This window comes from Hyperolius riggenbachi, chromosome 10 (genome assembly GCF_040937935.1).
Source record: "Hyperolius riggenbachi isolate aHypRig1 chromosome 10, aHypRig1.pri, whole genome shotgun sequence".
Taxonomy (NCBI): Eukaryota; Metazoa; Chordata; class Amphibia; order Anura; family Hyperoliidae; genus Hyperolius; species Hyperolius riggenbachi.
In genome coordinates, this window is record NC_090655.1 from 43,870,606 (window position 1) to 43,886,880 (window position 16,275).

Below are 16,275 nucleotides of genomic sequence, written 5' to 3' on the forward strand. Positions count from 1 at the left end.
GACAAACATGTTTTTGATTAAAAAAAACAAACCATTCAGTGTATATTTATTGGTTTGGGTAAAAGTTATAGCGTTTACAAACTATGGTGCAAAAAGTGAATTTTGCCATTTTCAAGCATCTATGACTTTTCTGACCCCCTGTCATGTTTCATGAGGGGCTAGAATTCCAGGATAGTATAAATACCCCCCAAATGACCCCATTTTGGAAAGAAGACATCCCAAAGTATTCACTGAGAGGCATAGTGAGTTCATAGAAGATATTATTTTTTGTCACAAGTAAGCGGAAAATGACACTTTGTGACAAAAAAAAAGAAAAAAAAAAAAGAATCCATTTCTTCTAACTTGCGACAAAAAAAAATGAAATCTGCCACGGACTCACCATGCCCCTCTCTGAATACCTTGAAGTGCCTACTTTCCAAAATGGGGTCATTTGTGGGGTGTGTTTACTGTCCTCGCATTTTGGGGGGTGCTAATTTGTAAGCACCCCTGTAAAGCCTAAAGGTGCTCATTGGACTTTGGGCCCCTTAGCGCAGTTAGGCTGCAAAAAAGTGCCACACATGTGGTATTGCCGTACTCAAGAGAAGTAGTAGAATGTGTTTTGGGGTGTATTTTTACACATACCCATGCTGGGTGGGAGAAATATCTCTGTAAATGACAATTTTTTACACACAATTGTCCATTTACAGAGTTATTTCTCCCACCCAGCATGGGTATGTGTAAAAATACACCCCAAAACACATTGTACTACTTCTCCCGAGTACGGCGATACCACATGTGTGGCACTTTTTTTGCACCCTAACTGCGCTAAAGGGCCCAAAGTCCAATGAGTACCTTTAGGATTTCACAAGTCATTTTGCGGAATTTGATTTCCAGACTACTCCTCACGGTTTAGGGCCCCTAAAATGCCAGGGCAGTATAGGAACCCCACAAATGACCCCATTTTAGAAAGAAGACACCCCAAGGTATTCCGTTAGGAGTATGGTGAGTTCATAGAAGATTTTATTTTTTGTCAAAAGTTAGCGGAAAATTGATTTTTATTGTTTTTTTCACAAAGTGTCATTTTCCACTAACTTGTGACAAAAAATAAAATCTTCTATGAACTCACCATACTCCTAACGGAATACCTTGAGGTGTCTTCTTTCTAAAATGGGGTCATTTGTGGGGTTCCTATACTGCCCTGGCATTTTAGGGGCCCTAAACCGTGAGGAGTAGTCTGGAAATCAAATTCCGCAAAATGACCTGTGAAATCCTAAAAGTACTCATTGGACTTTGGGCCCTTTAGCGCAGTTAGGGTGCAAAAAAGTGCCACACATGTGGTATCGCCGTACTCGGGAGAAGTAGTACAATGTGTTTTGGGGTGTATTTTTACACATACCCATGCTGGGTGGGAGAAATAACTCTGTAAATGGACAATTGTGTGTAAAAAAATCAAAAGATTGTCATTTACAGAGGTTTTACAAAAAACAATAAAAATCAATTTTCCGCTAACTTTTGACAAAAAATAAAATCTTCTATGAACTCACCATACTCCTAACAGAATACCTTTGGGTGTCTTCTTTCTAGAATGGGGTCATTTGTGGGGTTACTATACTGCCCTGGCATTTTAGGGGCCCTAAACCGTAAGGAGTAGTCTTGAAACCAAATGTCGCAAAATGACCTGTGAAATCCTAAAGGTACTCATTGGACTTTGGGCCCCTTAGCGTACTTAGGGTGTAAAAAAGTGCCACACATGTGGTACCGCCGTACTCAGGAGAAGTAGTATAATGTGTTTTGGGGTGTATTTTTACACATACCCATGCTAAGTGGGAGAAATATCTCTGTAAATGACAATTGTTTGATTTGTTTTACACACAATTGACCATTTACATAGAAATTTCTCCCACCCAGCATGGGTATGTGTAAAAATACACCCCAAAACACATTATACTACTTTTCCTGAGTACGGCGGTACCACATGTGTGACACTTTTTTGCAGCCTAGGTGCGCTAAGGGGCCCAACGTCCTATTCACGGGTCATTTTGAGGCATTTGTTTTCTAGACTACTCCTCGCGGTTTAGGGCCCCTAAAATGCCAGGGCAGTATAGGAACCCCACAAGTGACCCCATTTTAGAAAGAAGACACCCCAAGGTATTCCGTTAGGTGTATGGCGAGTTCATAGAAGATTTTATTTTTTGTCACAAGTTAGTGAAAAATGACACTTTGTGAAAAAAACCCAATAAAAATCAATTTCCGCTAACTTTTGACAAAAAATAAAATCTTCTATGAACTCGTCATACACCTAACAGAATACCTTGGGGTGTCTTTTTTTCTAAAATGGGGTCACTTGTGGGGTTCCTATACCGCCCTGGCATTTTACGGGCCCAAAACCGTGAGTAGTCTGGAAACCAAATGTCTCGAAATGACTGTTCAGGGGTATAAGCATCTGCAAATTTTGATGACAGGTGGTCTATGAGGGGGCGAATTTTGTGGAACCGGTCATAAGCAGGGTGGCCTTTTAGATGACAGGTTGTATTGGGCCTGATCTGATGGATAGGAGTGCTAGGGGGGGTGACAGGAGGTGATTGATGGGTGTCTCAGGGGGTGGTTAGAGGGGAAAATAGATGCAATCAATGCACTGGGGAGGTGATCGGAAGGGGGTCTGAGGGGGATCTGAGGGTTTGGCCGAGTGATCAGGAGCCCACACGGGGCAAATTAGGGCCTGATCTGATGGGTAGGTATGCTAGGGGGTGACAGGAGGTGATTGATGGGTGTCTCAAGGTGTGATTAGAGGGGGGAATAGATGCAAGCAATGCACTGGCGAGGTGATCAGGGCTGGGGTCTGAGGGCATTCTGAGGGTGTGGGCGGGTGATTGAGTGCCCTAGGGGCAGATAGGGGTCTAATCTGATAGGTAGCAGTGACAGGGGGTGATTGATGGGTAATTAGTGGGTGTTTAGGGTAGAGAACAGATGTGAACACTGCACTTGGGAGGTGATCGGACGTCGGATCTGCGGGCGATCTATTGGTGTGGGTGGGTGATCAGATTGCCCGCAAGGGGCAGGTTAGGGGCTGATTGATGGGTGGCAGTGACAGGGGTGATTGATGGGTGGCAGTGACAGGGGGTGATTGATGGGTGATTGACAGGTGATTGACAGGTGATCAGTGGGTTATTACAGGGAAGGACAGATGTAAATAATGCCCTGGCGAATTGATAAGGGGGGGTCTGAGGGCAATCTGAGCGTGTAGGCGGGTGATTGGGTGCCCGCAAGGGGCAGATTAGGGTCTGATCTGATGGGTAACAGTGACAGGTGGTGATAGGGGGTGATTGATGGGTGATTGATGGGTAATTAGTGAGTGTTTAGAGGAGAGAATAGATGGAAACACTGCGCTTGGGTGGTGATCTGATGTCGGATCTGCGGGTGATCTATTGGTGTGGGTGGGTGATCAGTTTGCCCGCAAGGGGCAGGTTAGGGGCTGATTGTTGGGTGGCAGTGACAGGGGGTGATTGATGGGTGATAGGTGATTGGCAGGTGATTGACAGGTGATCAGTGGGTTATTACAGGGAAGGACAGATGTAATTAATGCACTGGTGAATTGATAAGGGGGGGGGGGTCTGAGGGCAATCTGAGCGTGTGGGCGGGTGATTGGGTGCCCGCAAGGGGCAGATTAGGGTCTGATCTGATAGGTAAAAGTGACAGGTGGTGATAGGGAGTGATTGATGGGTGATTGATGGGTAATTAGTGGGTGTTTAGAGGAGAGAATAGATGTAAACAATGGATTTGGGAGGTGATCTGATGTCGGATCTGCGGGCGATCTATTGGTGTGGGTGGGTGATCAGATTGCCCGCAAGGGGCAGGTTAGGGGCTGATTGTTGGGTGGCAGTGACAGGGGGTGATTGATGGGTGATTGATGGGTGATTGATGGGTGATTGACGGGTGATTGACAGGTTATCAGGGAAGATAGATGCATACAGTACACAGGGGGGGGGGGGTCTGGGGGGGGTCTGGGGAGAATCTGAGGGGTGGGGGGGTGATCAGGAGGGGGCAGGGGGCAGGGGGGGGGGATAAAAAAAAAATAGCGTTGACAGATAGTGACAGGGAGTGATTGATGGGTTATTAGGGGGGTGATTGGGTGCAAACAGGGGTCTGGGGGGTGGGCAGGGGGGGTCTGAGGGGTGCTGTGGGCGATCAGTGGGCGGGGGGGGGGGCAGATCAGTGTGTTTGGGTGCAGACTAGGGTGGCTGCAGCCTGCCCTGGTGGTCCCTCGGGCACTGGGACCACCAGGGCAGGAGGCAGCCTGTATAATACACTTTGTATACATTACAAAGTGTATTATACACTTTGTAGCGGCGATCGCGGGGTTAACATCCCGCCGGCGCTTCCGTATAGCCGGCGGGATGTTACGGCGGGTGGGCGGAGCCAGTTGCCGGGGGAAGCGCGCGTCATCAATGACGCGATCGCTCCCCCGGCATGCCTAAAGGACGCGCCGCCTGAAGGCGTATTGCGGTCCTTTAGGCGTCCACTTTGCCGCCGCCCATGGGCTGTGGGCGGTCGGCAAGTGGTTAAACAATAAGCATGAATAACGTTTAAAAAAATTGTGCTATATTTCGTTTAAAAATAATGTTTTATAAAGTTATAAATCATTAAATAATGTGTATGAAATTGGCAATTGTAAAAACATTAATCTACCCTGTTTAAAAAGTGAAATGTATAATAACGTTTTATAAAAGATTAATAAGAATTTTACTAAAACTATACCTAACCCTACTCTCACACAGGACCCTCCCTGTACCTACCCCTAACCCCTAGACCCCCCTGGTGGTGCCTAAACCTAGGACCCCCCTGGTGGTGCCTAAACCTAAGACCCCCCTGGTGGTGCCTAAACCTAAGACCCCCCTGGTGGTGCCTAAACCTAAGACCCCCCTGTGATAAGCATTAATAACGTTTTTAAAAAATATTGTACTGTTTTTCGTTTAAAAATAATGTTTAAAAAATTATAAATCATTAAATAATAAGGTCGTTGCTTCATTGTGGGCAGACCAAATTTGATCAGCTGGACAATCACTGTTGTTCTGTCATTGAGCTACCTCAGCCTGGCTACCATATGGGCTTGAAAACCGCTATCGCCTGCACTCTCGCCATGGTGCGCACCAGTCCAGCACGGCCATCACAACACAAACAGCTGTTTGTGGTGCGTTACACAGTGAGTTTGGTGTGTCCGTGTGAAGCAGTACTCTAATTACACTCCCTGATTGATGTATACACATGCAAGATGTTTCAAAGCACTTTAGGCCTCCAATTTAGCATGCAATGTGATTCTCTGCTTTGCGTCAAATCCAGATTTTTTCCCTGGGACTTTTGGCGTCTATCCCACTCATCCATGCAAAAACTCAGATGTTAGACCCCTTGAAACATCTTTTCCATTACTTTTGTGGCCAGCATAAATGTTTCTAGTTTTTAAAGTTCGCCTCCCCATTGAAGTCTATTGCGGTTCGTGAAAGTTTGCAAGTTTGCGAACGTTTGCAGAGTTTCGCGGACCTAAAATCGGAGGTTTGGGACATCTCTAATAAACAGGTGTGTGTCTTTCCAAATTATGTCAAATCATATGAATTTATAACACGTGGACTCCAATTAAGTTGTAGAAACATCTCAAGGATGATCAGGTGAAACATGATGCACTTGAGCTCAATTTTGAGCTTCATGGCAAATGCTGTGAATACTTATGTACATGTGCTTTCTCAAATTTTTTTTTAACTTGTAAAATATGTGCCAAAACCTCAAGTAAACTTTTTCATGTTGTCATTAAAGGGACTCCGAGCAGTGCAGAAACTATGGAAAGATGCATATCATTTTAAAGCTCTCTCTCTCCTCTTTCCAATGATATATAAACCACCGCCCTACGCCTTTTAGTTTTCGCTATTTTTGCGATTGAAATTGCCGCGGCTGCGATTTCAATCGCGAAAATAAAGAAAACTAAAAGGCGTACGGCAACGATTTAGGTGTCACCAGAAAGAGGAGAAAGAGAGCTTTAAAATGATACCCATCTTTCCATAGTTACATTGTATTACACAGGCCGACTTTTTCTGCTGAACGGAGCTGCTGACACTGGGGAAAGTGTCGTCCTGTGTAATACAATATAACTATGGAAAGATGGATATCATTTTAAAGCTCTCTTTCTCCTCTTTCTGGCGACACCTAAATCGTCGCTCTACGCCTTTTAGTTTTCTTTATTTTCGCGATTGAAATCATGGCCGCGGCAATTTCAATCGCGAAAATAGCGAAAACTAAAAGGCGTAGGGCGGTGATTTATATTTCATTGGAAAGAGGAGAAAGAGAGCTTTAAAATGATATGCATCTTTCCATAGTTTCTGCACTGCTCGGAGTCCCTTTAAGGGGTGATGCATGTAGAATTCTGAGGAAAAAATGAATTTAATCCATTTTGGAATAAGGCTGTAACATATGTGCAAAATGTGGACAAAGTGATGAGCTGTGAATACTTTCCTCATGCACTGTATATAGATATATTATGATGTTTTTGATGGTGAAACCGGGAAATTTACAGTGGGTATCCTGAATAATTTTCTGCGTTCTAGTGTATGGCACTACAGTGCCAAAGCTAAACCTTTCCTATGAAAAGCTGTCACATACGAGCGCAACAGACTTCTGCCTATTGAGTAGTGGAGAGGATTACTATGAATAACAAGGACTCCCGCTCTATGCAGCTATTTACACAGAAAAGTGTATGGGCCCATTCACACTTGAGCGGGAATCGCGCGATTCCCGCTCACCGCAAACCGCTAGCGGTTTTTAAAACCACTTAGCACGTGGTTTGCTATGGCAGTGTTCTCACTGACATGATCATGGGCGTTTTGCAATTAGCGATAATCGCAAATGTGTTACATGCAGCATTTTGGCGGCGATTCTTGAGCGATCATGATTAGCATGTATAGAACCGCTAATTGCGAACGCTCCCAAAACGCTACAGTGTCCAGTGATTTTTTCGCGTTAATCGCGAAAAAATCACTAGCGATTAATCGGTAATCACTAGTTTTGCGATTTTAGGTGTGAATGGGGCCTTAAGCCTGGTCCACACCTTCAATTATAATTGGCCAATCCCTGACCAATTTTACTACCTCCATATAAGAGCGCACCTACACAATCTGCTCATAGTACTCAGTGGGTTCTATTCACAATAAGCAGTTTGGTAAAATCATTTTGGACAGTAAAATACCTCATGTTGTATTTTACAAGTTTTTTTTCCAAATTCACAAAAGTTTCCCCCCATGAGGCAGAAGTTAGGAATTTACCAAACAAACTGCCTCAATTCACTAAGCCCTGGTCGGTAAGTGCCCCTTACCCGCCTTCTAGCAGGGCAGCAGCAGGCAGGGAGGTGTGTGTGTGACTCGGATGTTTTTCTAGACTGTGCATCTCATTTATCCCTTTAGATGTGCTGCAGCGACAAGGGGGAGCTCTTCTGTATGCTACAATACAAATATGCACATCTAAAGGGATGCAGGGCTGCCTGCAGAGTTGTCAGCTTCCTCTGATTTGATACACTGAAAGACCCACCGGCATCCCTGTCGCATCCAATCACAGGGAGAAGCAGGCTGTGTGGCTCTCCCTAATGGCTGCCTGGCTCTCCTCAAAGGCTGTCTGTCAAAGCTACGCACAGAGACAGCATGGGGAGAGCCAGTTATCGGCTGCTGTGAGCTGAGGAAAAAATTAAACCACTTTTGGCAGGTAAATGTCCTGGAATTCTTTGAGAATTTACATTTCTTGACATTTCCCAAGGTAATTACAGCACAAGTTGGTAATTTACCTCACAAGTTGGGAACAGTGATTTTCTCCGCAAAGAATTATTGGGCTCTAATCACAAAGCATTACTGGATTCGATAATGCCGAAAACAGCTGTTTTTACCGATTACCTTTCCAAGTTATCTCCGCAAAGATAACTTGGAAAGGTAATCGGTAAAAACAGCTGTTTTCGGCATTATCGAATCCAGTAATGCTTTGTGATTAGAGCCCAATATCTGTTGACCCTCAAACTACATGGAGCCGGTGGTAAAAGTGGCCAGTGACTGGCCAATCATGATTGGGGATTTTCTAGGACATCTGTGTTGGTGGTGGTGAGAGACTACAGGTTCCAGGCTTGCAAAGACGTGCAATTTAAGCTTACAGACTATTTTCTGAATTCATTGCCGACTACAAATCCAACATAATTTTTCATTTTACACTACAAAAGCACAGCAAGTGTCAGTGGGATTAAGATGTAATGGGGCCCCTAAGCAAGGTTGTGGATTGGCACCCCCTTGTGTGTTTTTTTTTTTGGTAAGCTGAAATGGAGAAAGGTCAGAGCAGGTGGCAAGTAGGCTCCTTGACACCCTCTAGATCCCAGGCACCTACGTAGGTTGCCTGGTGGATGATCCTGCTCTGGTAAGTGTATTTGTACTTTATGTGAGCAATATGTTGTCAGACTGTCCAGTGGCATGAATCAAAAAGAATGAGCAGAGTTTGTCAGTGGTGTCACCTCCACACTTCATATGGGTTTTCATTCTCTGCAGACATATGGCCATTACACAGAAGAACTCTCCCAATACGCCAGGAAAGAGGCCGTCAAACTACTCCAGGAGAAGCAGAGCGTGAGCGCTGCCAAACCGCCCGATGTCCAGCGGGAATGTTATTCCAAGTGTCACGGTAAGCCCTCCGCTTTGTAACATTCGTTTATACCTCATGTGTGATATTCACATAAACAGCTGGACTAAACACCTCAGGAGACCACAGGCCCTAAAAAACCACTAGAACCTTAAAGTGTACCTGAGATGAGGGCAACAAGTGGGTTTTTACTTACCTGTCAGCTCCCTGGATGTCCTCCTGCTCTGCTCCCCAGTGCTGCTGTCACCCACATTAAAGTCCACTGACTGAGTCAATGGCTACTGCATTGTCCCGGCCACGTGACTCCACGTTTGTGCTCCCAAGGTCACGAGCGCTCTGCACATGCGCAGTTCAAACAGACTTGCCATGGGAGCGTGATGCAGGAGGCACATGGCCTGGAACAGTGTATGCCCAATAGATAAGGGGCGTAACTAAAGGGGAGCAGTCCCTGTGACTGCAGGGGGGCCCAGAGCTGTAAGGGGGTCCAACTATTACTTCACTCTCTCTGATGAAGGGGTCCATCCTTCAGATCAGGTGATTTTGTGGCTACACTTGTTACGGGTGTGAAAATCATGATGTCCACACTTGTTTTATGGCCCTTGTGAGATGGACCCTCAGGCTGTGAAAGGGTGTAAACATTGGGAGGCCCCATCAAAGTTGCTGGGGGCCCCTTGATTTATAGTTACGCCCATGCAGTAGACCATGGGTTACGGACTTTAATTTGGCTGCAGCAGGACAACAAAGAGAAACGGGAGGACACTGAGGTAGCCTACAGACTACAGAAAACTGGAATTAGCCCCAGGTAAGTAAACATCATCTTGACATTCCCCCCCGCCGGGTCTCCCTGCTCATTAATATATGCCACACCCCAAACCACACCCCCATCTCACTGCTATTTGACTAAAATTTTCTGCTGCGCAACCTCCTCTGTAAAGGTGGCCATCAATGCTACACTCTTGATTGTACTTTGAGCAAGTACTTAACCTATTGCCGACTGCGTCACACCGAACGGCGTGGCCACGGCGGCAGCCCCAGGACAGTCTAACGCAGATCAGCGTAAAGTCCTGGGGCTTGCTTTTGCTGTAGATTGAGCACGCTGCGCGGGCATCTCCTGCTTGGTAGGCAGAGCTCCGCTCCACCTTCAGTCTCCTAAAGACGATTGCCGTTCGGAGACTGTTAGATGGTGAGACTACCATCTAATTACCCCTACAGCGCTGCGATCTAAGGTAGGGCTGTACTGGGGACAGCCGTGTGACACGGCTGTCCCTTCCATAGGCTGGGAAGTGATCAGCTGTCATAGGCTGACGCTGATTTGCTGGCGGAGGGAGGGATGGAGAGGGATTAAAAAAAAAAATTACACAAATGTAGTAAAAAAATAAATAACAAAAATATTTGTCAAAAAATAAACAAACATCTGGGGGGCGATCAGATGCCACCAACAGAAAGCTCTGTTGCTGGGGAGAAAAAGGGGGGGGGGGGGAAATCACTTGTGTGCTGTGGTTTTTGGCCCTGCAGCTTGGCCTTAAAGCTGCAGTGGCCTATTTTACAAAAAATGGCCCATCCTACACCTTTCTATTTAAAAAAAAAAAATTGGTCAGAAAAATCAGCCACTCCTGATTAACTTAAATCCATAAAAACATGTAAATATAATAACATTAAGAAAAATACCCTTTCAATTTTTTGGTAGTGTAATGTTTAGTGAAGTGTGTACTAGGCTGCACATAAGCCTAGTACACACTTTCAATTATGATTTGCCAATCACTGACCAATTTTACCTCCTTCAAGTTGTATGAGAGCTTACCTACACAATCAGATCATAGTATTTAATACGGTATATGTTGACCCTCATACTACTTGAAGATGGTAACATTGGTCAGTGATTGGATAATCATAATTGAAAATGTGTACTAGGCTTAAAGAGACACTGAAGCGAAAAAAAAATTATGATATTATGATTTGTATGTGTAGTACAGCTAAGAAATAAAACATTAAGATCAGATACATCAGTCTAATTGTTTCCAGTACAGGAAGAGTTGAGAAACTCCAGTTGTTATCTCTATGCAAACAAGCCATTAAACTCTCCGACTAAAGTCTTAAGGTGCCCATACACTCGTCAGATTGGCAGCAGATAGATAAGAAATGCATCTGATGATCTATCTGATGCGTTTTAAGAACATTTTTTACCAGGATAGAATTCCAATAGATTTCAGTTTGAAATCTATTGAAATTCGATCTGATGGCATTTTTTTGCCATCAGATTTCCATTAAGGCCAATGCAAACTGATAAGCAATCTCATCAGATCGACCTAAATTTTCCACCCTGCCAGTTCGATGGAAATCCCAGTAAACCTGCGTGGGGGTCAAGCTTACCTGTCTGACGTCTTCTTCGTCCGTCCCTGGCGCCTCCCACGATGTGGTTCAAGCGGCGGTCACCTGAGTACAAACACTTCCTCCTTCCAGGTTGAAGGAGGAAGTGTTTGTAGTCACGTGATGCACGTGGACCGCCTCGTGGGAGGTGCCAGGGACAGACAAAGAAGACGTCAGACAGGTAAGCTTGACCCCCCGCCCACCCTGCACAGGTTTACTGGGAGAAATCCGGATAGCAGCTATCCGGGTTTCTCCCGGATCCGGATTTGAGCAACCCTACTAGTCCCATCCCACTATAGGTGGGCCATGGGTGTGTTGTGGATGCCAATCACATTAGGAGCTTTCTATTGGCTTCCATGATTCTGTGACAGCACATGCACTACCCAGAAGCGGAAACTCCAAGCTATAATTGGAGTTCTTCTGGTCTTTCCTGGAATCGTTGTAATTCTTAAATATTAGGAAAATATGAGTCTGTTTATCCTGCTAGTCCCAGGCAGTCTGCACATTGAATATATAAATCCCTAGTTGACTTTTCTCCGAAGCATGATATTCCAACGCTTTATTATAATTAGTTCTAGCGACAGTTTTCGTGTGTGTACAGACTGTCGGCAGTCTGATAGGGCTGGTTTTGAAGGATCCGTCACCAATTAGGCTTTCTTTGGTTGGTACATTTTGCTAAGAATTATTTTTTTATAAATGCATTTTAACAAGAATATTAAGAAAAAATGGAAAAAAAATCCTTATTTCTCAGTTTTCACCCATTATAGCTTTAAAATAATACATGCTACTATAATTAAAACATGTATTTTATTTGCCCATTTGTCCCGGTTATTACACCATTTAATTTATGTCCTTATCACAATGTATGGCGCCAATATTTTATTTGGAAATAAAGGTGCATTTTTTTCAGTTTTGCGTCCATCACTATTTACAAGCTTATAATTTATTTATTTTTTTCGCAATATACCCTCTTCACATGCATATTAAAAAAGTTCAGACCCTTAGGTAATTATTTTTGTTTTTTTGTATTTTTTTGTCCATAAAAAAAATGTATTTGGGTAATTTTTGGTGTGGGAGGTAAAAAGCTAATTCAAAAATTAATTTTAAATGTAATAATGTGGGCTTATTTTATTAAAAAATGTATGTAGATGTAGTTTTACTATTTGGCCACAAGATGGCCAACATGAGATTTTTTTTTTTTAGCCCTGGAAGCGAAGTGCTCACTTCCAGGAAGCATAAGGAGGGCAGGAAACTTTTTTTTTTTGTCAGAAAGACCGCGGCCTCTCATAAGAAGCTGTCATTTTTTCTGCCGGGGACTTAGATCAATGAAAGGGAACAATGTTCCCATTCATTAATCTGCGGGACCAGGGGGCGGCATGGGAGCGCGCGAGTGTGCAGAAGCACAGCAGCAGCCGCCTGGACGTGACAATTATGTTCAGGCGGCTTAAATGGTTAAATACCAGGTCATGGGTTCCTTGAGATCCAAATAATACTTGCAGGGGTTCCTTGAGATCCAAATAATACTTGCAGGGGTTCCTTGAGATCCAAAAAGTTTTTGCAGGGTTCCTCCAGTGTAAAAAGTTTGAGAAAGGCTGATCTAAACACATACTGTACATTCACACTGGAAGCCTTGCTAAGCAATGAGCACCACTCAGCACCGCACCGATCCTGTCTCTGGCCACAGTGCTGTGCAGTTGTTGTGGCTCCGTTCCATATAAGTCCTCTCTTGCTGCTGCGTCTCAGTCAGGTGTCACTTCTGTCTAGACCTGGTCCCGGCCCTACACAGACTCTGTTCTCAGTTACCTCAACGTTATTTTTTGCTTGCTTGTTAACCACTTGCTGCTTCTGTACTTTACAGCCTGTTTGCAGAGAATAAAGCAATATTTCATCAGAAAGCTTGGAGAAGACTGGATCTTCCTGGTTCTTCTAGGCCTGGTGATGGCGCTAGTGAGCTGGAGCATGGACTATGCCAGCGCCAAGAGCTTACAAGGTAACTTTGAGGGAATCAGGAAAAAAGGGCACCTGGGGCTAATGGGCTATTTGGGCGCTCTATAGGCCCTAATGCAAAATATTTTGGTCTGGGAGGTGGTAAAGCTGAGGAAATCCACTTGCTGGCCAAGCAGTAGTAATCACCAGGTGTTGTTGCTAACAGTGAAGATTTGTTACAAGTTTCTATTGGGGGTGATAACACAGGGTTTCTGCTGCTTGGCCAGCAGGTGGATTTTCTCAGTTTCTCCACCTCCCGCACTGAAAATATCTGCTATTGGACACAGTGGCGGCTCCAGCTTCAGATTTTTGGGGGGGCTCAAAGGGGGCACAAGGGCTGGCAGGCCGGGCTTGGTGGGGGGGGGGGGTCAAGTTGTGCCGCGCGTAGCGCGGCGAAAAATTGGGCGTGGTCATGACGTCATGTGGGCGGGGCTAACTAATGTAGTTGTACCAGCTAACGTAGTTACATTAAAAAAAATGAAGTAAACGCACATAATGACAGATAGCCTTTCACCAGTAAATGCACATAAGAGTCAGCTTTTCACCAGTAAATGCACATAATGACAGACAGCGTTTCCCCAGTAAATGCACATAAGAGACAACTTTTCACCAGTAAATGCACGTAATGACAGACTGCATTTCCGCAGTAAATGCACATAAGAGACAGACAGCATTTCCCCAGTAAATGCACATAAGAGACAACTTTTCACCAGTTCATGCACGTAATGACAGACTGCATTTCCGCAGTAAATGCACATAAGAGACAACTTTTCACCAGTAAATGCACATAATGACAGACAGCATTTCCCCAGTAAATGCACATAAGAGACAGACAGCATTTCCCCAGTAAATGCACATAAGAGACAACTTTTCACCAGTTCATGCACGTAATGACAGACTGCATTTCCGCAGTAAATGCACATAAGAGACAGACAGCATTTCCCCAGTAAATGCACATAAGAGACAACTTTTCACCAGTAAATGCACATAATGACAGACAGCATTTCCCCAGTAAATGCACATAAGAGACAACTTTTCACCAGTAAATGCACATAATGACAGACAGCGTTTCCCCAGTAAATGCACATAAGAGACAACTTTTCACCAGTTCATGCACATAATGACAGACAGCATTTCCCCAGTAAATGCACATAAGAGACAACTTTTCACCAGTAAATGCACATAATGACAGACAGCCAGTGTCCCCAGCATAGGTAGCCAGGTGTATAGCTGTCCCCAGTATATGTAGCCAGGCTGGTGGTGGTGGGCTGGGGGCCCCAGGGCAGCTAAGGCCTGGCTGGTGGTGGTGGGATGGGGGGCCCCAGGGCAGCTCAGGCTTGACTGTTGGTGGGCTGAGCTGAAGGTCACAGGCCTGGATGGTGGTGGTGAGCTGGGGGCCCTAGGGCAGCTCAGGCCTGACTGGTGGTGGTGGTGGGCTGGGGGCCCCCCAGGGCAGCTCAGGCCTGGTTGGTGGTGGTGGGCTGGGGGCCCCAGGGCAGCTCAGGCCTGGATGGTGGTGGTGGTGGGCTGGGGGCCCCCAGGGCAGCTTAGGCCTGGTTGGTGGTGGTGGGCTGGGGGCCCCAGGGGAGCTCAGGCCTGGATGGTGGTGGGGTAGGGGCCCTAGAGAAGCTCAGGCCAGGCTGGTGGTGGTAGGCTGGGGGTCCCCCAGGGCAGCTCAGGCCTGGTTGGTGGTGGTGGGCTGGGGGCCCCAGGGCACCTCTGACCTGGCTGGTGCGAAAAAAAATTGCCAGCTGTCCACCCACCTTCAGTCTCCAATCCTCCTGCTGCTGCTGCTGCTGCTGCTGAGCTGCCTCCAGTCCGACTATACCGAGTCCTTGGAGAGTTGGAGGCTCGGACTTTTGTGCATGCTGCCTGTCTGCTGTGCTGTCCGTGGGGGGTGTGAGTGAGTGCTGGCTCTGGCTGGCAGCCAGTCACTCACAGTAACGCAGGCCTGCTCCCTATTCGGCCGTTGGCGGCAACTGAAGCTGCCTGGGCGGGCGAGGCGAGTGCGCTGCACGTGTCACGTGACGCCAGACGTCGTCACGTGACACAAATGTATACGCCAGTCGCCAGCAGCCCACCATGAACGTACCCTTGCGGGCTGCTCTGCGTGTCTGCCAGCATCTATGACCCGGGGCGGGCCGGAGCGGAGACTGATCACTGTCAGTCAGCCAGGCCCTCCTCTAGACAGTCCTTCTCCTCCTTATTTTGCCTGTCTGTGTGAACAGAACTTGCAGTGCCTGCTGGGGGGGCTTTAGGTGGGGCTGATAGGTAAGCCCCAGTGTAGCGCCGCCACTGATTGGACACCAAAGAAGACATTCGGGCCACTGATAAATTTTGCTTTGATAATTTAGAAATGATTGGTTTAAGTGTTTATACTATATTTTCATTTTGATAATTTGCAAAATATCGTTTTAACTTATCATATCTTTTTTATCATTTTGATAATTTGTAAATTATCATTTTAACTTTTTATAGCATTTTGAAATTTGTTTTGAGAGTTATAATTTTGTTAATTAGCAGATTTTGTATTAACGTTATTGGCAGCGGAGAAAGGGAGTTTTAGGATTAGGCATCAGGAAGGGGATTTTAGGGGTAGGCACCAGCAGGGGGGGTCTTAGTTTTAGGTACCACCAGGGGAGTCTTAGGGTTAGGCACCACCCAGGGGGTTTTAGGGTTAGGCACCACCAGGGGAGTCTTAGGGTTAGACACCACCGGGGGATCTTAGGGTTAGGCACCACCATTGGAGTCTTAGGGTTAGGCACCACCAGGGGAGTCTTAGAGTTAGGCACCACTGGGGGAGGTCTAAGGGTTAGACAACACCAGGGGAGATTTAGGGTTAGGCACCACCAGGGAGGTTTTAGGGTTAGGCACCACCAGGGGGGTCTTAGGGCTAGGCACCACCAGGGGAGTCTTAGGGTTAGACACCACCGGGGGGGGGGGGTGTCTAAGGGTTAGGCATCACCGGGGGAGTCTTATGGTTAGGCACCACCAGGGGGTCTTAGGTTTAGGCAACACCGGGGGGGGGGCTCTAAGGGTTAAGGATAGGTAGGGGGCGGGTTCTGTGTGAGAGTAGGATTAGGTTTAGTTGTAGTAAAATATCGGTAATATTTACCAATGTTTTGCTATTGTTAATAAAATACATTTTCGTTTTCATTGTTATAGATTTTACTACATGAAGAAACAATAAAAATATTGTTATAGACAATATTATAAAACAATTTTTGGCTATACCCCGAGCCCTTTTTTCTAGGCGCCCTTATTTGATTTGTGCAACTCTGGGGGCATTTGCAG

General features: G+C 45.8%; 1 protein-coding gene across 1 annotated transcript in view; it reads left to right on the forward strand.

Moving 5' to 3' along the window:
• The window catches only part of CLCN1 (chloride voltage-gated channel 1), a 166,465-nt gene that overhangs the window by 32,227 nt on the left and 117,963 nt on the right, over window positions 1–16,275 (forward strand). Inside the window, exons 2-3 of the mRNA XM_068255086.1 lie at window positions 8,538–8,670; window positions 12,854–12,985. Of these exons, the coding sequence (XP_068111187.1) occupies window positions 8,538–8,670; window positions 12,854–12,985 (265 nt within the window). The remainder of the gene's footprint in view (window positions 1–8,537; window positions 8,671–12,853; window positions 12,986–16,275) is intronic.